The sequence below is a fragment of the Neofelis nebulosa genome, chromosome 2 (assembly GCF_028018385.1).
Source record: "Neofelis nebulosa isolate mNeoNeb1 chromosome 2, mNeoNeb1.pri, whole genome shotgun sequence".
In the NCBI taxonomy this organism is placed as follows: Eukaryota; Metazoa; Chordata; class Mammalia; order Carnivora; family Felidae; genus Neofelis; species Neofelis nebulosa.
The window spans coordinates 170050028-170074749 of record NC_080783.1 but is presented as its reverse complement, the minus strand read 5'-3'; the positions used below and the strand labels follow the sequence as shown (position 1 = coordinate 170074749).

The following is a 24722-nucleotide window of genomic DNA, read 5'->3' as shown; positions in this document are numbered from 1 at the left end:
ACACCTAAGACATTATTATGCATTACTAGTACTATTATGGAATTTATATTAAAACACTCTAAATACTAGCTCTCTCAGGGACTTTTCACAATTTGGGCCTAGGGCTCCTAGAACAGTCACAGAGATCAACTAACTTCTTATCAGCTGCCACAATTATCATCCTTAATGGTTCTAATAATGTTGGGGTTTTGTTGTTATTTGTAATAGTAGTTATGAAAACCAAAGCATTTGGCACTAACCTCCATGATCTTCCAGGGACAGCAGGGAAAGAATATAACCAATATATTAGATCTGTGGTGATGGAAACATTCTATTTCTTGATTGGATGTCTGACACACAGGGGTATACATTTGTCAAAACTCACTGGATTGTCCACTCAACATCTGTGGATTTCATAATAGTTAAATTTTATTTTGATAAAAAAAAATTTAATAGGAGGGGCGCCTGGGTAGCTCAGTCGGTTAAGCATCTGACTCTCGGTTTTGGCTCAGGTTTGGCTTCGTGGTTGGCTTTGTAGGTTCGAGCCCCATATTGGACTCTGTGCTGGCAGTGCAGAGACTGCTTGGGATTCTCTCTTTCTGCCCCTCCCCCACTCACACTGTCTCTCTCAAAATAAACTCAAAAATATTTTAATAGGAAAAATAAAACATTGGCTAAAAAAGGTGATACACTGGAGTTTCTATTTGTGTTCATTATTGTTCCACAATTTAAAAATGTTAAAATATTAATTAAAAAAAATTTTTTTTAACGTTTATTTATTATTGAAAGAGAGAGTCAGAGTGTGAGCAAGGGAGGGGCAGAGGGAGAGGGAGACACAGAATCCAAAGCAGGGTCCAGGCTCCGAGCTGTCAGCACAGAGCCCGACGCGGGGCTCAAACTCACACACTGCGAGATCATGACCTGAGTTGAAGTTGGATGCTTAACCAACTGAGCCACCCAGGTGCCCCTAAAATATTAATTTTAATATTAAAGATAACATTGTTCTGTTATTCTCTTGCACTATAATCCTCAAGAAGATTTTAATGAAATGTTTTCAAGGCTGTTTCCCATCATTCCTTCATAAATCCTCATATTCTTCAGAACATAAAGTGAATTTCACCTCAAATATATTTTTGTCTGTTTATTGAAGTATGATTTACATACATTAAAATGCACAGAGTTTAAGTTTTCAGCTTAATGAGTTCTGATAATTGTATACTCCGATGCAAGTATCATCCAAGATAGACAACATTTCACCATCTCAGATTTCCTTGTACACCTGTCCACTCAATTTCCACTCCCTAGCCCAGAACCACTTTCTCATTCTTATAATCCAGATACTTCTACCTATTCTTGAACTTCATATAAATTAAGTATGTAACTTTTGTCTTTGGTTTCTTTTGTTCAACATGTTTTTAAGATCATATACATTGTTGTATGGGGTTATAGTGTGTTCCTTTTGATTGCTGAATAGTACTCCTTTGTATACCTATCTGTTCTTTCCTTGATATCTTCCTCTCATTACTGAACAGCAGAAGACTGTGCTCCCGTGGGCTTTGGTGACCCCATTGCCAGGGTGTGTTTATTCGATGGTTGATTTTGCTGTACTGGGTACTTCCTTTCCTTTCCACTATACTTTTGCTATATGCTGATCCTTTACCATTCCTCTTTCCCCCAAACAAACACAATGAACAAATAAAGACTTATTGGTGCTCAAAAAAAAAACAATACTAAAGAACACACAACAATTATTGCCCCCCCCCCCCACACACACTCGTCTAACAAGAGAGTTCCAAATATAAGAAGCAACAACCGGCAGAATTGAAAGGAAAAATAGAAAATCCAACTATAGTACCACTTTCAATAACAGATAGACCCACTAGACAGAAAATCAGCAAGAAAACAGAAGCCCTGAACACGACTATATACAAACTCGACCTAGCAGACATCTATAGAACTCTCCATCCAACAACAGTGGAATATACACCCTTCTCAAGTACACATGTAACATCTGCAAAGACAGAAGATATGTTAGACCATTAAACAAATCTTAGTAAATTTAAAAAGACTGAAATCATGTAAAGAATGTTCTCTGATCACAATGGAATTAAATTAGAAATTCATAACAAGAATATTTGGAAAATACAAAAATATGTGGAAATTAAACAACACACTCCTAAATAACCAATCCAAAGGGAAATTAGAAAACACATTGAGAAGAACAAAAATGAAATACAGTGTATATAAAAACTTACGGGATGCAGGGGCGCCTGAGTGGATCAGTCAGTTAAGTGTCCAACTTCAGTTCAAGTCATGATCTCATGATTTGTGTTTGAGGCCTACATCAGGCTCTGCACTGACAGTGCAGAGCCTGCTTGGGATTCATTCTCTCTGTCTCTCTCTCTCCCCACCCCCCACCCCGCCCTGCTCCCCTCTCTCAAAATAAATAACTTATGTGTTGTTGTTGTTGTTGTTTTAAACCTATGTGAACTTATGGGATGCAGAGAAAGCAGTATTCAGAGTCAGAGGGAAATTTAAACAGGTACACTACAAAAGAAAGAAGCTGGGGTAGTTGGCTGGCTCAGTTGGTAGAGCATGCAACTCTTGAGGTCATGTGATCTTGAGGTTGTGTGTTTGAGGCCCATGTTAGGCATAGAGATTACTTAAAAAACAGGAAGGAAGGAAGAAAGAAACTCTCAAATCAATAACCCAAACTTCTACCTTCAGGAACTAGAAAAAGAGCAAACTAAACCCAAAGGAAGCAGAAGAAAAGAAGTAATAAATATTAATATTAAAAAGAAAACAAGTGAAATAGACAATAAGAAGATAGTGAAGGTCAACGAATCCAAAAGTTGGTTCTTTGAAGAGACAACAAAACTAGCTAGACTGACCAAGAAAGAAAAAAAAAGAAAAAAAGAAGATTAGAATTACTAAAATCAGGAATGAAGGGGAGATATTAAAATCAATCTTGGAGAAATAAAAGGAGTTAAGGGAGTACTATAAACAGCTTTATGTCCACAAACTAGATAGCCTAGATGAAATGGACAAATTCCCAGAAATACACAACTTAGCAAGACTAAATCATAAAGAAATGGAAAATCAGAATACATCAACAGCAAGTTGATGGATCAATTTATTGGAACAATATTCAAAAAGCTTCTAACAAAGAAAAGTCCAGGACCAGAGAGCTTCACTGCTAAATTCTACCAATATTTAAAGAAGAATTGATATCAATTCTTCTCAAACTCTCTCCAAAAATAGGGAACAGTTTATAACTCATCCTATGAGGCCAGAATTACTCTGATATCAGAACCAGGCAAATATATCACAAGAAAAGAAAACTATAGACCAATATCCCTTGTGAATATAGATGCCAAAATCCTCAACATACTGGCAAACTGAAACAAGACGTGAATAAAAAGAATTATACATTATGACCAAGTTGGATTTTGCCTGTGAAAACAAAATTGATTTAAACCAATCAATGTAATACATCATATTAATGGAATAAAGGAGAAAAAACCCACATGATCATCTCAACAACAACAACAAAAAACATTAGAAGACAGATTAATGGCGAATTTTATTATGGGTAGATCAGGCTGATAACCCCTGAACCCAATAATCAGATCATTTTGTGCTCCTGAGGGGATGCAAATAGGAAGTACATAGATTATTGATGAACTATTCTTATAAAAAATTTGAACCAGAATCTAATCAAGCCTCCAACTTTAACTGCAAGTTTTACAGGAAATATGAAGAATAGAGAAATCATTTGAAGGACACTACAAGAAAAGAATCAACTAACTCCAGAATGTGGAATATGCTTATAAAACACATACGTCAGTTTTTTCAAAATAAATTACTGTACAAAAAAAAAAAAAAAAAAGAAGGTGAAGTTTAACAAGATTTAAAAATACTTAAGATCTATAAGAAACATTACAATGTATAAAACTTGTTTGGATCCTGATTTTTTTTTAAGTTCTATTTATTTTAAGAGAGAGAGTGTGTGAGCACACTAGTACGTGTGCAAGCAGGGGAGGGGCAGAGGGAGAGGGAGAGAGAGAATCTCCACGCTCAGCTTGGAGAGGGAGGGAGGGAGAGAAGAAAGTAGATTTGAACCAGATCAGTAAGACTGCAGACTGTGAGCTATAAAATCTCCTACTGCCCTGAAATTCAAAGTTCTTTCTAATTTCAGGAGTCAGCAGAAACCTTGTCTCAGAGAGATAAGACAAGTTTAGGTGCTAGGAATAATGAGACTTAGAAGTGTTCTACCAATCAATAGTAACAGAGTAATCTAGCCTGGGCACCCATGTCTAAATTAACAAACCTCCCCCCAAACTTGCACTGTTATTCCTTCTAGCAGCAAGCCTACTGAGTTGGCCTTGGTAGGAAGTATGTTCCTTCTCTTCCCATCTCTACAATCTATTTATTCCACTCCTTCTCTGAGGTGGCCTGAATGAGACTAGGTATATGACCAGGCGGCCAGTTGTCCCTACAAATTCATCTGAACTGTGATTAGCAGCAGCTTGTAATAAATAATTCATCTTTATTTCTAAAAATCCGTCTAGAAACAGTGCTAGGAGGGCAATATGAGCAGCTCAAATACTGTAGGTAATGATAAACTGGAACCTTCTTTACTCCTCACTAACCCTCAATAATTTGAAAGGTCCAATTTCAAATTGCAGTATACATTCTAGATTTTAAAGGAAGGTCACAGGGTATGATTCACACCTCTGTTTTCCCCATTAGGAGACTCATAAGGAAAATGACTTTTGCAGATTTGTCCTAACATCATGGAGCATTAATCTCCATGAAGGGCTGTAGCTGCTTTAGGAACAATGGGATTTGAGAGTTCCGAACATCTCTGAGAGAGGAAACAGCAGTAGATTAGAATGAGTAGGCTCCACTTTAAGCAACTGGTATATAAGAGTCATCTCCTTTCTGTGGATACCAGTCTTCTTCCTTCAGTATCATACTGGTAAGGCAAAATGACCATAAAGTTACTACTAGTTCCTCTGTAGTTTTATAGCAATTAGGTACTCTTAGAATTACAGGTGTAAGTCTTAAATGTCTGATTTTCCTTTGCATGGGCAAAGGCAGCCTCAGTAGGATCACTGACTTGTGGGTAGATTTGTGGAGCCAGGCTGCTCTAGGGCAGAGTGGAGTGGATGGAAGCATAAATGTAGCTAAAGACAGAATCCTAGCTAGACTTAGCACCAGAGCAAAAGCTGTCCATTCTAACATGCAAACAGAGCTGCAAATGATGAGGCAAGAGTACGAATGCAGAAATTACCAGAAATAGGTCAGAAAATAGAAATGTTGAAGAAAGGCCCAAATTAGATGCCAGGAACCTGCATTTAGCAAGTGGTGGCCATGTGATACCAAGCTAAGTCAAGCTAGCTAAGTCCCTTTGGTTTAAAGGTATAGAATTGGGCCAAACATAACAATGTATTTTTCTAATACAGGATATTAGCTGTGGTGCTGTCTACCTTGACACATCCTAATCTGGAGTAAAAATGGATAGAAAGCCTGCCATGATGACAATTGTACTTCATAAAAAGGATGAATTCCTAAATGGCTATTCTTTGCTATTCAAATAACGTTACCATATCCCAAAGAATGGTTTGGGGACAGGAAAGAACAGTATTTCATTTCAAGCTGGACTACTCGTCTACCAAAATACCATTCTGACCAAAGAAACAGATGCAGAATTACAGTCACAGCTGCATTCTGTACAGAACAAGTTGGATAATGGTACTCTAAATTGCTAATTACACTGCTAATGATTTTTTTAGTGGCATTGCATTATATTGCCACTTTTGTTTAAATTTTTAAAAAAAGCATCTAGGAAGTTTTTAAAATGGTAAATTGTTAAATATCAGTGAGTATTCCAAAGAGAAATTCCATATAACATCCATTTCTTAAAGTGGCACTCTCATATGGGATTTTGTAGGGGTGCCATTTATTGACTAGCTATTTGTTTCAATTTACTTTCTCATCAATTTACTTGCATTTAAGATTACTGAGGCCATAAGTATCTCAGTATTAGTATTTGTATCTAGCTCCATAGTTGGTATGAAAAGATAATAAACCAACATATGTCATGATATGCTGGCACTGGGAAATGTACTATGACTAGATTTACAAAAAGTAATAGCAACAGTACAATTTTATTTTTATTGTGACAACCATGGTGAAATTTATTACAGTGTTAGTATTTTATTGTTTAATTATGCTAGCATAGCTGAGGGAGGTAATTACATTTTTGATATAAAAATGCTGTTAATGTTTTTATTTCAATTTAGCAGATTATAGAATGCAGATTAAAGCACTGCCATTGTTCCATATTGTTTCTTGAGCATTTAAAAGGCAGAATATCTTTTTCCACAAACAGTAAATTAATTTCTACTGAATTATCTCATCAAGGTTTCTAAATAATTTGCCTCTTAAATGAAAACCCTATTCTGGCCAGGAACTTCAATACACTGGATTTACCAAAAATATTTTATATAGAAAATGGTGTACCAATCCCAATTATGTCACGTTTTTTTGAAAAATTTTCTATTTATTAAGGTAAATTTGCTGTCAAAAAATTAAAAATACATTCTTGTTATGCAATTACAAACTCACAAGTAAATACTTACTTTTGCTTCTAAGAGGTGATCCAATTTCAGTGATCTCTTAACACTGCAAACAAAATATTTAAAGAAATCTTAGATTTACATGCTTTAAGTAGCCAAATATTTAAGAGTAATAAATATAAACAAAGATTCTGAGTTACTTTGCCAACTAAAGCAGAATACCATATGATGAAAGCAAAGCAATTTTCATGGCTATGAAACTGGGTTTTTTAATAGCGTATTTCAATATGGAATTGTAATGAAATATTTAAATGGATTTTTATATATGGTTCTACACACATGTACTATTGTACAATTCAAGCATTAAAGTCATATTATGAAATAATCTTAGTAAAAATTAATCTGTTTGTTTTAAAATACCACTACTGAGAAATTATACATAAGGAGAAAATAATTTATACACCCTTAATGGAGATGTTGAAAGTATATTATTTGCAGAAATAATGTACTAGGTATTAAAATAAAGGTATGAACAAGGTGAAAAAAGTTTTGCCCATTATTCTAGCTTTAAACATGATTCAGTGCTACCAGACTATGACTTAACTGAGGAACAGATGCTCTATGTCTTTATAAGTCCCCAATCCATAAGAAACTATTTTTTGTCTCTCTCACTAAACTGATTCAGGAACATGCCAGGCTCTCTCTGTGCAAAATCTGTTCTGCTAAACTGGATGCCCAGCTGTTGGTGACAATGCTTAGAAAGGAAAGCTGAATATTTATAATACTTTATTTCGTACAGCTGTCTTCTAAAGAGCAGTCATCAACATTTTATTGAATGCAGACTAAATGCTCAAAGGAGAAAAAGGTCAATATAAATTAAAACCAGTTTTCCCAGTGACAAATGCAGCGTTAAAAGTACTTTGAACCCTGAGAAACAGAAATTACGTTATCTAAAATATTAGAGAATTTGAGCATAAAGCAAAAAAAAAGGATTGTATGATAAAATTTGAATTATAAAAAACAAAAATCTTACATCTTAGAAAATGACTATTTTTTTTTTAATTTTTTTTTTTTTTTTTTAACATTGATTTATTTTTGCGACAGAGAGAGACAGAGCATGGACGGGGCAGGGGCAGAGAGAGAGGGAGACACAGAATCGGAAGCAGGCTCCAGGCTCTGAGCCATCAGCCCAGAGCCCAACGCGGGGCTTGAACTCATGGACCGCGAGATCATGACCTGAGCTGAAGTCGGACACTTAACCGACTGAGCCGCCCAGGCGCCCCGAAAATGACTATTCTTAAATAAGTGACTATTGAGGTGTTTTTTTTTTAATTGACTTTCAAACAAGTGACAAGAACAAGAAAAAAATAGAAGAGATGGACAATTTACAAACACTATGGAGTAGCAAATATTAAATACAAAAATTTAATCTATCACTTAATTTTGCTATTATACCTACATTAGCTTAGCACATAACATTATTTGAAATTGATTAAATCACTTTTTTTTTTAATTTTTTTTTTTCAACGTTTTTTATTTATTTTTGGGACAGAGAGAGACAGAGCATGAACGGGGGAGGGACGGAGAGAGAGGGAGACACAGAATCGGAAACAGGCTCCAGGCTCTGAGCCATCAGCCCAGAGCCCGACGCGGGGCTCGAACTCACGGACTGCGAGATCGTGACCTGGCTGAAGTCGGACGCTTAACCGACTGCGCCACCCAGGCGCCCCTGATTAAATCACTTTTAAAATTTACTTGTATCTTTTAGAATCCACCTGAAATCAATTTAATGTGAATTTTCAATGAAGCAGGAAGAGACTAGAGCTATGAACAAATAAAAATGGCAGATGATCCAAAAAAGTGTGTGTGTGTGTGTGCCTGTGTGTGTGTATAGTTTTGGAATATGTAGTACCCTATTCAGGTGTGTGAGATGTTTTAGTATTTTATAAAATTTCAGAAGTAGAGTTCAAAACTTAAAATACACAGCACAGCATTTTTTATCCTTTGGGTTTTTTTTTTTTTTTTAATTTAAATTTTAGGTAACTATCCTTTGTTTTTAAATACTAAGGTGTAATACTGCTTATTAGAAGGAAACAAACCCGACCCTGATATTAACTTTCAAAATATTATTGCTTTAACGCTGATGATTAATTCTTACAGAAAGTAACTAATGTTTGGATTTAAAAGGTTTCCAGTTTAGTTGCTAGTGTTGATCTAAGAGGCCCAAGGAAATACATAAAAGCAAACAAGAAAAGTTAGACTGTTATTTTCTATAATAAGTCTAAAAACATAATTTATTGTGGATGATATGGCTTTCAGATAATTCAGGGATCCAAACCAACACCTGGTAATATTTGCATGAATCATGAAAAGAAGGCTAAGAAATCACTCAGTTCATCCATAAGGAAGAGGTGGTGTGACATGCCCGCTATGGGAATGAAACGCAGGGAAGGGAAGGGAAGGGAAGAAACGCAGATCTCAGGTCCTGTGCATAATAAATCTTTGTTGAATTGAAGGGGAGGAGTTAAAGAGGTAAAGAACAGCAAACCTACCAGAGGATTTTATGACAATCTACCTTTACTATTCTATTAGAATTGGGCCCACTCACAAAATATATTATTAAATTAAGCATGCTTTTACCCTTTTTTTTAACCGCTCTTTTATCCACAACTGTAGCGTAAGCATGAAATTATGTTAGGTGTAAGAGGATGATGTTAATAGCGACATAGAGGAAGAGATGGTTGAAGCATATTATAAAGGAAGAACATACAAAACTTGATTAGATATATGGAAGCAATATTTTCCTAAAGTATTTACTCACTTGCCACCAGTATTCGTTGGCAATTAAAAGTGATATATCTCTGGGACTTCTATCAAGTTATAAGCAGCTTTTGTGGTTACTACACTGGTTTAAAAAAATGGACACCCCCCCAAAAGGCAAATGATCAAACAGACATTTCTCCAAGGAAGATATACAACTGGCCAATAAACATGAAAAAATGTTTAACATTCCCAATATTAGGAAAATGCAAATCAGAGCCACAGTGAGATACCATTTTACAACCATTAGGATGTCTACTATCAAAAACCCAGAAAACCCCCCAGAAATTGTTGGCTACGGTATGGAGAACTGGAATGTTTGTGCACTGCTGGCAGGACTGTAAAATGCTGCTGTGGAAAACAGTCTAGCAGTCCCTCAAAAAATTAAATGTAGAATTGCCATATGATTCAGCAATTCCACTTCTGGGTATATAGCCACTGGAATTGAAAGCAGAGACACAAACAGGTATTTGTACACGCATGTTCATAGCAGCATTATTTCCAATAGTCAAAATGTGAAAGCAATGCAAGTGTCCATTAACAGATGAATGAGTAAACAAAATGTACCACAGATATACAATGGAATATTAGGCAGCCTTAAAAAGGAAGAAATTCTGACATATGCTACAACATAGATGAACCTTAAAGACCTTATACTAAGTGAAATAAGTCAATCACAAAAGGACAAATACTATATGATTCCACTCAAATGAGATGCTTAAAGTAGTCAAATTCATAAACAGAAAATAGAGCATGGTTGCCAGGGGTTGGGAGGAAGGGTGAATAGGGAGTTACTGTTTTATGGGTATAAAGTTTCAGTTTTGCAAGATGGAAAACGTTTTAGGGATACATGACAGTGATAGTTTCACATGTGAATATACTGAATGCCACCGACCTGTACACTTAATAATTTAAAATAGTAAACTTTACAAAAACAGAGTAAAAAAATAGTAAATTTTGTTATGTATATTTTACCACAGTTTAAAAATACTTTTTAAAATGGGCACCTATCTACTGTATCCTAGTTTCTTCCCTTGCTTATAACCTCTGCAGGTTACTTTCTACTTTCAATCTAACCCAAATTTACACCTATGCCCATAATTTAACTACTATGCTCCATTTTTAGGTATACTAAGTTTAGATTCATTGGGATCAAAATCCTGGTTGCTACCAGCATTTTGCTCTTCAGCATTTAAGAAAGATAAATACATTTGACAGGCAATTTCATATGAAGAGAAATAGAAAGTAACTATGTTTGTAGGATCAGTCATATTACTAAGACTATCCTCCCCTATTTTATTTAATTTATCACATGATAGTATCCTGAATAGGATTATCTGATTCTGTCAGAAAAGAACAAGCAGAGAGTTTCATTATACATTACTAACACTGGTGACAATATTAAAGAAATTACTCTAGAAAATATGAACTTTCATTTGATTTCTAATTAAGAACCAGGAATGACACCTCATAAACACAAAATTACATGCTCTGAGCTTCTCTTTAAAACACTAAATATCATTTTGAGTAGCAGAGCTGAGAGACTGTATGTGTGGGGAGAGAGATAAACTTAGTAAAGCAGGTAAGACTCAGAGAGCCTTGATGGTATGTCAAATTCCTCCCCTAAGTTTGGGCAAATCACATAATCTCACTAAGCTTCATAAAGTTGATAATAATACTGGCCTGTAAACTAGTAGGAAATTTCTGAATGGAAGATAAAAATATCACTTACTATGCCAGTGCTTCCATTTACTTCTCACTATAATGTGATGATAATATTGCAAGAGCATTCAAAGGATTATTGAGTATGCTTATGAGATGCTTAGAAATCTTTTGATGAAAGGCATTGGCCAAATTCACATCCCATGTGACTCCTTTGGTGTAAATTGATATATGTGAAATGATTTATTTTCCATTCTATATATGAGAATGAGAAAAGAAGGGAGAAGAATCTCCTATATCCTTTTTATATTATTCCTTTCATTCAGGCCTGTGTTCTTTTGTGTTCAACATTCATGGTGGTGATACAATAATTCACTATCACATATGGGTGAGCAGAGGGAAATATTACTCTATTACATGTAGAAATATGGTCACCATGTGAGAGCACCTAAATAAATGATTAATTCTGTATCCTTCATGAATAACGGGTCAAAACCATAACCAGTTATTGGGCAACATATTTGTGTGTGTGTCAACATCCTCCTTACTAAAAGATTAATAGTGAATTAGCTAAAGAATTCTTACAGAAGTAAAAGGATATATACGGGAATATTGATCCCAGAAGATAGAGATGAGATCGTTATTGAGCTAAATAAAGTGAGAAACGCCATAACTTCATTCTTAAATGAGTATTCTCAGAAATGAACACTAATAAAATATTCATTACTATTTCTGCTTGTGAGAAACTTATATATACATATGTGTGTATTACCACACATACATACATATAAAGGACATAAGTTTAATCCTTTTAAAATCTATTGAAAGGGGCCAAATAGGTTTACCAGAATTAAATATGGAAAGTGGGTAATCTTTTAATATTTTTGTATGTATTATATGTTACAGCATAAAACTTAATGACACATTGATGTCTACCCTTCCCCTGAGATTCTAGCATAATCATCTCTAAGTTTTCCCTGACATTGTCCACTTTGCATTAAGGACCTTTCTACTCTACAGCACTATAGCAGTTCCTCTCACTAAGCTTATCATGTTGAAATAGTCCATTTCTATGTTTGTCTTTTCTCCCTGTACTAGCACCTCTCTGGTAACTGGTAGGTTAAACATTCTTGTTAAACTATCTTTCTCAAAAATTAAAATTCCTAGCAAACACAATATCTGTTCATATTTGAATCCCCAAAGCCTGACGCAGTGATGGGCACAAAAGAGTTATATAATGATTTAATTCACTGTATTTATTTTGAACTTAAAGCTTCAATCTCAAATATTTAAGTCCTTTAATTGTTTATGATTCTTCAATCCTGTTTAAGGTAGTTAAATACAGGTTCCTAAAAGATGTCATATTGACAGTCTTATCTCTAAGGTAGTCTCTTGTATGGATCTGTGTCTTAAGAGTTCTGGAAAAATCTAAACCATAATCTCTTCAAATATTGACTTTCCTTCACTCTTCCTTTATAGACTTCATCTAGAAGTAATTTTAGACTTTCTAGTTCCATTTCCCATATCTCTAAACTCTTATTTCTTAGATTTCTTGCCTGTATAGTGAATTTGGGCAATTTCTTCAGATCTTTCTTTCAGTTGTCTAATTCTTTCTTCAATTGTATCTAATTTATTGTTTAATCCACCCATTGGTGTGCGTGTGTGTGTGTTTAAAAACAATTTGATGAGGTTTTTGCGGGTAACTTTTAATTTTTACCTAATTTTAAACAAGAAAAGTCTAGGAAGAAGAGTTCTTGTTATCCTTTACCCAGACTTGTCACTTATTTACATTTTGTCCTATTTGTTTTAATCATTCTCTCTCTATACATATATATAAACCTTTCTTGACTTATAGTAGGTTATGCCCTGATAAACCCATCTAAGTTGAATGTATCTCAAGTTGAAAATGCAATTAATACACCTAACCTAACAAATATAATAGCTTAGTTCAGCCTAAGCTTACATTAACCTAGAGTTGCCCCCCACCCTCAGGCTTGCTCCAAATAATATAAATAAATAAACTAAAAAAAAATTTTTTTTTTTTTTTAATAAATAAAGTGGCAGGTTTTAATAGGTCCCAGAGAGTAGGGGGTGGGAAGGTTCAGAGGAAAAGGGAAGTTTGGTAAAAGGATTACCATGGGGGAACAATGGATGAGGTGGGGATGGTGAAAGAAAAATGGCACCAGAGGGGGAACCTGAGCACAGGACAGCTGCCACATGTTCAGGGTCAAAGAAGATGGGGAAGGCAGAAAAGAGGCTTTAGAAGCCTTTGTTTCTCTCTTTAATTGTTTGTTTGCCTCATTTAGAAACTGTATTTTGCAGAGAGGCAATTTTAGATTCCCAATAACTTTCAGAAGCTTCAAAATACTAATCAAAACAGGTATCCCATTCAGTTTTTATTTATTTTAATTTTAGATATAGAAAGAGCACAGACATGCAAGAGGCGGGGGGAGGGGGGTCAGGGAAGAGAGAGAACCTTAAACAGGTTCCACACTCAGGTGGATCCCAATGAGGGGCTCAATCCCACAATCCTGGGATCATGACCTGAGCTGAAATCAAGAGTCGGACACTCAACAGACTGAGCCACCCATGCACCCCCCCATTCAGTTTTGACAATTTTATTTATTTTTTAAGTGTTTATTTATTTCTTTTTGAAAGAGAAAGAGAGCATGAGCAGCGGGGGGGGGGGGGGGGAAGGAGGGAGGGAGTGAGGGAGGGAGGGAGAGAGAGAGAGAGAGAGAAAGAGAGAATCCTAAGCAGGCTCCATGCTGTCAGCATTGAGCCGACATGGGTCTCAATCCTATGTACTCTGAGATCATGACCTGAGCTGAAATCAACAGTCAGATGGTTAACTGACTGAGCTACCCAGGCACCCCCAGTTTTGACAATTTTAGAGTGGTGGCTGTCCAATTCAGTTATGAGAAAAGTAATTTTGGAGAGATAGAAAGTTTCCCATAATGGCCATTGAAGTTCTTAATTACTGTTGTTAAGTCATTCCATTTAGTTAGAAAGGTACTTAAGGAAAGACCTTTTTTTTTTTTTTAATTTTTTTTTTTTAACGTTTATTTATTTTTGAGACAGAGAGAGAGACAGAGCATGAATGGGGGAAGGTCAGAGAGAGAGGGAGACACAGAATCGGAAGCAGGCTCCAGGCTCCAAGCCATCAGCCCAGAGCCCGAAGGACCACAGTTTTTAAACATAAAACCAGCTGGGGTCCTAGAAGTCAGGGCAAAGGGTACTCTCAAATCATTTTGATCACCAGGATCCCATTTCTTAAAAGATTTTTTTTCCCTAGGGCAAAAAAGAAAAATTCCTGAACAGAACAGTTTTCAACTGGAATAGTGTAATTCCAAAATAGTAGCTTTAAATCTAAGTGCAGTAAAGACTACAGTGAAAAGGTAGAGAATATCAGAATAGATTTAAAGTGTACATACACACACACACACACACACACACACACAATCTTAAGTGTATACACACACACACACACACACATACACGTATTCCAACTCATTCAATCGTCACAACATTGATACTACCTAACCTGATACCAAAATATGGTAAAAGAATTGTTAAAAAATTACTGACCAATATATTTCATATTTAGGTCCTTAATCCATTTTCATGAACATGGAATCAAAAATCCTTAGCAAAAGATTAGCAAATCTAATTCAGCAACATATGAAAGCAACAAAACATATGTCCAAGAGGGGCTTATAACCAAGAATGTAAATTGTTTTGATATTTTAAAATCAGTTAATGTTTTCAAAAAGAGAATAAAGGAGGTCATATTAGTAGTTGCACAAAGAATACACCCATTCATGATAAAACAAAAACTCAGCACACTTGGAGTAGAAAGGGAAATATTCCTATGAAAAACCTACACATATGTACTCAGTACCGAACACTTAGGACTATAAGATAAGATGTGCCCTCCCACCACTTCTATTTAACAAAGCTCTAAAAAAGAAAGGAAATGTGTAAGTGTTGGAAAGGAAAAAGTAAAATTGATAATCTGCCAGTGATGTGTCACAAACATGGAAAATCCTAAGGAATTTATAAAACAGCAATTAGAACTATTTAGCAAAGGTGCAGATCATAAGGTGAATATACAAAAATAAATTACATTTCTATGTTATAGCTAGAAACACCTGGAAACTGAAGCTTAAATTTTTCCATATACAATCACATTTAAAAACTACATAAAATAAGGGGCGCCTGGGTGGTTCAGTCAGTTAAGTATTCAACTTCGGCTCAGGTGATGATCTCGCGGTTCACGACTTCGAGTCCCATGTCAGCTCTGTGCTGACAGCGTAGGGCCTGGAGCCTGGTTCAGATTCTGTGTCTCCCTCTCTCTCTGCCCCTCTCCCACGCACACGCTGTGTCTATCTCTCTCTCAAAAATAAATAAACATTAAAAAATGATAATTTTTAAAAATAATATAAAAACAGGGAGGGGGACAAAAACATAAGAGGCTCTTAAATATGGAGAACAAACAGGGTTACTGGAGGAGTTGTGGGAGGGGGGATGGGCTAAATGGGTAAGGGGCATCAAGGAATCTGCTTCTGAAATCGTTGCACTATATGCTAACTTAGATATAAATTTAAAAAATAAATAAAAATTCTTAAAAAACTACGTAAAATAAGTTTAACAGAAGACACTCAAGATTTCTACAGTGAAGACTACAAAATGTTGCTTAGAGAAAAGAAAGATCTAACTAGGAGCAAGTTTATGGATTTGAAGTCTTGATAACTTTAAAAATGTTAGTTCTCCCGAGTTGATCTTTACATGCATTGCATTTCCTGTCAATCCCAGCAAACATTTATTTTCCTATTGGAAAACCAAATTCAAAATCTTTACACAAAGGCAAAGGACTTATAACAGCCAAAATATTCTTGAAAAAGAATAAAGTTGGAGTACATACACTAACTAGACTTACTATAAAGTGGTTCTGAATTCAGTGTGGTTTGGGCATAAGAACAGATAAAATGAAGAGAATAGAAAGTCCAGAAATGGAACCATAAAGGTGCCAAAGCAATTGAATGATGAAAGAGAAATCTTTCCAAATTGTTCTGGAATACCATATGGAAAAATAAACCAAACAACCTTGACTTCTACCTTATACTATATACAAAAATTGATTTGAGATATAACATAGAGATATGTGGAAAAGGCAAAGTTTCTAAAGGAAGCATATGAGAATATTGTTACAACTGGGGTAGATAAAATTTCAGGTAAGAAACAAAAACAATACCCATAAAAGAGAAAAAAATGACAAATTAGACTTTATCTAAATTTTAATCTTCTGCTTATTGAAGGACACCATTAAGAAAATGGATTGTCAAAAGCTGCAGGTATCACAGTTCCAGATTTCAAGTTATGTTGCAAAGCTGTAATAATCAAAACAGTGTGGCACTGGCACAAAAAAATAGACACACAGATCAATGGAATAGGATAGAAAGCCCAGAAACAAGTCCATGATTTTATGGTCAATTAATCTTTGACAAAAGAGGCAAGAATATGCAATGGAAAAAAGACAGTGTCTTCAATAAGTGGTGCTGGAGAGCTACATGCAAAAAAAATGAAGCTGGAACACTTTCTTACACCATACATACTGGAAAAAAGACTGTTACAAACTGAAGGGCTCCAGGTGCCTTCACGCCTTTAGCCAGACTTTCCAATGTCCTCCTAATTCTCAGTGGGGCTCCAAGGCTCAATGGGGCTTTTTCCAATCCTCCCTCTTAATCAATTTGGAGAAACCACTCTCCAGATTAGGAATGGATCTCTCTACCCTTATTGATGTTGGAGCTATACTCTCAATGGTTAACTCCAATGCCATGAAACAGCCCCTGCCTCCAGGTACTAAAGCAGTTCAAACAGTGGGGGTCTTTAATAAACCTCAACAGGTTCTTGTCTCTGAACCTATTTCCTTTTGTTTAGGTGCTTTAGAGCTACCGACCCTTTTCTTATTTCCTCTGCCCCTATTCATTTATTGGGCTGAGATTTCTTAGAAAAATATTACGCTGGAATTTCTTTCTCCCAAAAGGGGGGAATAATTCTAAAATTTGTTGAAGTAGTAACCAAAATAGCTAATCAAATTAAATGACCCTTTGACATCTTTAATTTGCTCCATTTCTGATGGCACTATAGCTGAGTCTGGGGACAATGATCACTCATCCCTATTGGATCAGCTACCATCCTCTTTATGGGCAAAATCTTCAACTGGTGTTGGTAGAATCTATATTGCACCTCCCATCAAGATTCAAACAGATCTCTCAAAACCTTTCCCCAGAATTAATCAATACCCTACAGTCTTCCAAGGCATCAAGTCTGTAAGATTACAAGGCTCAGTGCCTTATTATCCCTTGCACTAGTTCCCTGCAATACTCCTAGTTTACCTGTGAGAAAACCCAATGTCCAAGCATACAGGTTTGTTCAGGACCTCTGAGCAATAAATAACACTGTTATTCCTCAGCACCCTGTTTCTCCTAACCCCCATATGCTGTTCACATCTATTCCCACTGAAAGCAAAGTTACTGTTATTCAGCTTTGCAGTGCATTTTTTTAGTATTCTAGTTGATAAAGATATTTTTGCTTCCACTTGGGAAGAATGGTAATACACCTGGACAGTTATGCTCCAGGGTTACACAGACAGTCATTCTTACTTTTCACAAACCTTAGTTTGCTCAAACCCAGGTTTGATACTTAGGACACCTAATCCTGAAATTAAGGACTACATTTGGATCCAGGAGGTCTTCAGGGCACCCTGAACTTCCCCAAACCTAAAACAAAGCACCAATTATAAGACTTTCTTGGACAGGCTGGTTGCTGTTGAAATTGGACCCCAAACTCTTCTTATGACTCAGTCTCTATATGCTTTACTAAAAAATGACAAATTTGACCCTCTTATTTGGAAAGATTGGGAAGACAAGTTTTGGGGGCTTTAAAGAAAAGTGTAATAAAGCCCCTGCCTTCAGACATCCTATTATCAACTTCCCTTTTTCCATTTTGTGTATGATAGGGAAGGGAATACCCTTATTCACCCTAAAACATGGAGACCCTCACCAACTCAAAGGGTATTATAGCTAACAAGTAGACCCTGTAGCACAGGGCTATCTTCCTTGCCTCAGAGCCATTCCTGCCACTGCCTTTTGGTTAAAGCCACTGAAGGAATAGGGATTCCCTTTTAATCATCTTTGTGCCCCACGCACAAGTAGCCCTCCTTAATTTTCATTACACTCAACACTTTTTAGTCATCTCGTCTCCTATGAAATCCTCCTGTGACTGCTCCGTATATAATTTTCTCACTGTAGTAACTTTAATCTTGCTATTCTCCCCTCCTTCACTGACAAGACCCCTCACGATTGCTGAATGCTGACAGATCATCTTCTGACTCCGCGTGACAATTTATAGGAAACTCCCCTAACCAATACAGACTTTTCATGGTTTCCTGATGGTTCTTATTTAAAGGATGAAAATGGTAAGTATGCCGGGTATTGTTATTGCAACTCCCTCAAAGTCACTGAGTTAGCACCTTTACCCTTGGTTACTTTGGCCCGACAGGCTGAGTTATACACCCTTACTCGAGCTTGTACCTTAGCCAAGGGTAGAACTGCAAATATTTATACCAATAGCCCATATGCCATCAGAGAGCTAATGACTTTGGAAGGTTATGGAAACAAGGTTTCCTTACCTCCAATATGGATAAAATTAAAAATGGTTCCTATGTCTGAAATTTATTAGATGCCATACTTTTGTTGGCTTCTCTGCCTATTAAGGTCCTGGGCATTCTAAACTTGACTCCCTGGAGGCCAAAGGAAGCCATCTTGCTGATATTTCTGCCAAAAATGCTGCTCTCAAGGAAACCAATAGTCAAACCTCTGTCATGGTCCAAAGGGACGTTCTCTTAAATGATAATTTTGAAAAACTGACCAAAGATATCCAACAGTGGGCCCCAGAACAGGAAAACAATTGGAAATCTAATAATTCTTGGTTTGATAAAAAGAGAAAACTCTGGCCTGGACCAATTAGCAACCTGGCCTTACCAGAAATCCTAAAGTTTCCACTACTTACCACTGTGCACACATGAAATCATTGGTCTACTAATGAAATAGTAGTGTTAATGAACCAATATTGGTGGGGATATACCAATAAGGTCACAAAAAGTGCCTACCCTCACTTGTCTCACCTGTCTAAAACACAATGCAGGGAAACCTGTTTGCATGGCTCTCGAACACTTTAAATTACTTCACAGGCCATTCAATTTTCACAAATGGATTTCATACAGCTTCCCCATCTCATGGCTATAAATATGCTTTAGTCTTGGTTTGTATGTTTTCTCACTGGACTAAAATTTTCCTTTGTAGACTGGCCACTGACTCTTCTCTGGCCAAAATTCTATTAGAAAAAAATTATCCCTACCTGGGAAACCCCTGTTGAACTTCAGAGCAATTAGGGAACCCATTTTATCATTTAGGTACTTCAACAAGTCTGTGTTGTGTGGTCAGTTTTACACCACTTTTATTGTGCATACCATCATCAATCCTCAAGCTTAGTGAGACACACTAATGGCACTATTAAGACTCAACTGGCAAAATTTGTAGAAATCCTTTAAATACCTTGGCCTAAACCACTGCCTTTGTTCCTTCTAAAGTTCAGACTCACTTCCTGGGGAACTCATAGACTTTCACCCTTTCAAATAGTCACAGAACATCCAATGTACTTGGCTCATGATTCTTTTGATCCACAGTTGACAAAAGGAGATATACTTCAATATCGTAAAGTCTGTTTCTATTAAAACTAGCCATGCTTTGGTACAGCAATCTTTTCACAGTGCACTCACTCCCAGGAGATGAGAAACTTAAGCATCACACCTTGCAGCTTGGAGATTTCATCTACTGGAAAAAAACAGCTCCAGAAAGACTCTCTTCAACCTTGCTGGAAAGGACCCCTATCAGGGAGTGTTAGCCAACCCTTGAGCTGCCAAACCTGAGGGAATGGACTCTTGGATTCATGTGATACATCTAAAGGAAGCATCAAACCCTGACTGGACTTGCATCCATATGATCAGAAAGATTTCCTGGAATTGAAGTAGACAACATCCAATGTGACAGTTTTCCCAAAATGTCTGGACCAGGTCTGTTAGAAGATTCAGGATTCACAGAAGAAACTCTTTTTCATCGGGACTATTAACTGACTCTGGATTCTTGTCCAAAATTCATGGCTTCTGAATTTTCAACTTGACTGTATTATTAATAACACATTTGGTTCCAACAGTTCTTCTGAGATAATAATACTTTTTAAAGGTCTTTAAAGTTTTGCTGTTTTGCCAACCAGCTATTGTTTCACGTTTACACCTGCACTGTATCTCCCCAAATGCATTAGGTTAATTCTTTCATGTGCTCTTGCAGTAATCACCATTCTGCTTTCATAACCACTTTGAGTAGGGACTTTCAGGAGGTATATATGTCTCTGGGTTTGCCTCCGTATGGGGAACTCTTCTCCCCTATGTTGGAACAAGTGCCAATAAATATTTCTGGTTGCCTACTTTCAGATCGAGTATCCTGGTTTAGAACCATCACACAATTTGGCATTGTCATTTTGATTCTGTACTTACTGCCTATCAAATCTTTGTGAAAACAATGTACCCAGTAAAATTATCTCCAGTGCTTACAATCTTGATAAATATGGACTACAGACTGTAATTGCCTGAGAATGCTCCCTACTACCCCTCCCTGTCACTCAAATTTGACCTCAATAGGTTTCCAATCTATATAATTCCCCTCCAGAGTGTGACATCACCCAGGAAAGATCTTTTCTGGCACTAAGGGTCAAAAGGCCAGCGAATTAAGAAAACCTCTTTTTAATTTTTTTAACGTTTATTCATTTTTTGATAGAGAGAGACAGAGCATGAATGGGGGAGGGGTGGAGAGAGGGAGACACAGAATCCGAAGCAGGCTCCAGGCCCCAAGCTGTCAGCAGAGCCCGATGCAGAGCTCGAACTCATGGATGGTGAGATCATGACCTGAGCTGAAGTTGGACGCCCAACCAACTGAGCCACCCAGGCGCCCCTTTTAAAAAATTTTTAAATGTTTATTTATTCTTGAGAGAGAGAGACAAAGTGTGAGCAGGGGAGGGGCACAGAGAGGAGGAGACACAGAATCCAAAAGCAGTCTCAAAGCTGTCAGCACAGAGCCCGACATGGACCTTGAACCCATGAACTGTGAGATCATGACCTGAGTTGAAGTCGGATGTTTAACCAACTGAGCCACCCAGGCACCCCAAAAAACCTGACTCTTGATCAGCGATGACTTTGGAGAAGGATCTTGACCAAAAGGAAGAAATGTGAAAATTAATAAAGGGAAAGCCCACTAGAGTTGAATACAGAGGACAGAAGGGGAGGCTACAAGGGGTACTCAAACCCTGAACATTGGTTATAGGAAGAACTGTCAACTACAGTGTTACAGCAAATAATCAGCACACAGAAAGAGACAAGTGACATACACTCGGAAGAATCAGAAAAGACTGTTTATTTCGCACTGATGCCAGCCCAATGTAGTCACCTTCAAGGGTTGAGCCCTGAGCCCTGGCACTGGCCTTCTTTTATGCCTGGCTAGCTTCTGGGTACTTGGAAACTTTCTATCAGCTGCATGGGTGGGCAGGAATGCAGGGGGCTCAAGGAAAAACAGGGGGTGGGGGAGGGGCACTATCGATTGTGCTATGTGGGCAGTTGGCTGATGCAAGAGGCAAGCAAGATTACAGAAACCAAAAGCATGCAAGGGGGGGGGGGGGGTATCCGGCCACAGACATCTGGCTAGTCTTCTTTATGTGCTCTTGTCGGCTTTCCTTCTCACTCCCCCCTCTTGATTCTTAAGCTGCTGTAGCACTCTTAGAGAAATTCAGTTTGTGGGGGCCGGAGAACCCCTTGCTGCCATGGGAAGAGGGGCAAAGACCGTTCTGGTTCCTTTCTGCTGGACAGGGACGTCAAAGGGAGGAACGCGATAGCTAGGGTTCTTCGCCATCCAAAGGAATACCAGAAGAAATTTGTATACTCCACGTATCTACCTCCAAATCTTCGAAGGTTGCCTGACCAGTGTTGGATTCCCATGGGCTCAGTAGGGCCTTATTTGGTGTTATTTTGAGTGCAGAGGAGGCACCTTGAGAGACTGAGGCACAGAGGGACGGGAGCCAAGCAATTACACAGTATCAGCTCAATAAGGTTTCAAGGGCAGTTTTTCCTACGTGGATGAGCTCATGCTGTTGGAGCTCATGCTGTTGGAGACCCACCTGGTGGGGTAGTTGCTCCAGTATATGGACCATTTGGTCTGGAACTATGCACCATCCTTTTTTGGTCTGGCTTCCTTTTTCCTGTTGTACCCATTTTGTTTCTTGGATTGTGTACCTTGGGGAAGTTGGCAGTTCTAGGACCACCATGATTTTTGAGGGTGTTGTTTGTTCTCCCGCTGTTTGTTTAGCTGCGGCATCTGCCTGTTGGTTATCTTCCGACACAGAGTCTTTTTCTTGTTGGTGTCCTTTGCAGTGGATGACTGCTATCTCCCTTGTTCCCAGGCTGCCCTCAATAGTTTTAGGATTTCTTCCCAATTTTTTCTTTTTCTCCTGCAGTCAAAACTCCTCTTTCCTTGTATAGAGCCCCATGTATATGTAGAGTGGTGAAGGCATAGTGCAAGTCAGTATATACGTTGGCCTGTTTGTCTTTACTGAGTTCTAGTGCTCTCATTAGGGCCCACAGTTCTGCTCTTGGGGCTGACCATCCTTGTGGAAGGGGCTTTGCCTCTATGACCTCAAAATCAGAGATGAAGCTGCTGCTGTCCGTAAACAGGATGAGTTCAGGATTTGTAAGGGACTGTCTGATAGATTGGGTCAGCTAGAATAGACCTCATCAAGTACCTCTAGGCAATCATGCTCTTGGGGCCCTGCCACAGTGGGCAAGAAAGTGGTAGGATTTAGGGTTTTCATGGCTTCTAATTTTACTCATGGGTTTTCACATAGTAGTCCCTGATATTGTGTCATCCGAGCATGAGTTAACTAACCAGTGTTGCCCCCTGGCATCCATCAGGGTAATTAATAACTGAATGGGGAACTTTAACATTTAGATTTTGCCCCAACCTGAGTTTGTCTGCTTCCTTGATTAAAAGTGTGGTGGCTGCCGGGACCCTAAAACAAGGTGGCCATCCTGCCGCAACTGAGTCAATCTGTTTTGAAAGGTATGCCACTGGTTTCTGCCAAGGTCCAAATTCCTGGATTAGAACTTGCAAGGCCACCCCATTGTTTTTATGGTTGTGAATGCCTTTTCTTGATTAGGGCCCCAGACACTCTGGAAAACAGTGTGGAGGTTCCTCAAAAAATTAAAAATAGACCTACCCTATGACCCAGCAATAGCACTGCTAGGAATTTACCCAAGCGATACAGGAGTACTGATGCATAGGGGCACTTGTACCCCAATGTTTATAGCAGCACTCTCAACAATAGCCAAATTATGGAAAGAGCCTAAACTGATGAATGGATAACTGATGAATGGATAAAGAAATTGTGGTTTATATACACAATGGAGTACTACGTGGCAATGAGAAAGAATGAAATATAGCCCTTTGTAGCAACGTGGATGGAACTGGAGAGTGTTATGCTAAGTGAAATAAGCCATACAGAGAAAGACAGATACCATATGGTTTCACTCTTATGTGGATCCTGAGAAACTTAACAGAAACCCATGGGGGAGGGGAAGAAAAAAGAAAAAAAGAAGTTAGAGTGGGAGAGAGCCAAAGCATAAGAGACTCTTAAAAACTGAGAACTGAGGGTTGATGGGGGGTGGGAGGGCAGGGAGGGTGGGTGATGGGTATTGAGGAGGGCACCTTTTGGGATGAGCACTGGGTGTTGTATGGAAACCAATTTGACAATAAATTTCATATATTGAAAGAAAAAAAAAAGATTAGGGCCCCAGAAAAGGGATGACCTTTCTTACTCCTTTAAGTTTTTTTATTTACTTTTGAGAGAGACTGAGACAGAGTGTGAGTCAGGGAGGGGCAGAGAGAGAGAGAGGGAGACCCAGAAGCTGAAAAGGGCTCCAGGCTCCGAGCTGTCAGCACAGGCCCAGATGCAGGGCTCGAAACCATGGATCGTGAGATCATAACCTGAGCCGAAGTCAGATGCCCAATCGAGCCACCCAGGCGCCCCCTTTTCTTACGCCTTTAATGTCTCGTATAGAGGTCTGGCCAACTCTGAGAAGCCTAGGATCCATATCCGATGGAATCCTTCTGCTCCCAGAAACTGGGAGCGGACCTGCCCGCAGGTAGTGGGAACCAGAATGGCACAGACTTCCTGTTTCCTTTCAGCTCCCAGCATCCGTTTGCCTTGGGTAATTTTGAAGCCCAAATATTTAATTTCCTGTTGGCAAATCTATACCTTTTTCTTTGGCACCTGGTATCCTGCCTCTGCTAGTAGCCTGAGAAGGGCCCTAGTTCCCTCCCAGCATTGGGTCCGTGTGGGACTGGCTAGCAGGAGATCATTCACGTATTGGAGGAGGACACATCCTGGGTCCTGTCCCAGAAACCTGGCTAAATCAGATGCCAGCGTCCCACTGAATACGGTTGGTGAATTTTTGAATCCTTGTGGCAATCTAGTCCAAGTGAATTGTTCTTTTGCCCCTGTGGTAGGGTTTTC

At 38.0% G+C, this 24722-nt stretch overlaps 1 protein-coding gene across 1 annotated transcript in view; it reads right to left on the bottom strand.

Annotated features, from left to right (window-relative positions):
- ITGB3BP (integrin subunit beta 3 binding protein) overlaps positions 1-24722 on the bottom strand; it is a 70992-nt gene that overhangs the window by 42480 nt on the left and 3790 nt on the right. Inside the window, exon 3 of the mRNA XM_058693696.1 lies at positions 6627-6669. Coding sequence (XP_058549679.1) covers positions 6627-6669 — 43 coding nt within the window. The remainder of the gene's footprint in view (positions 1-6626; positions 6670-24722) is intronic.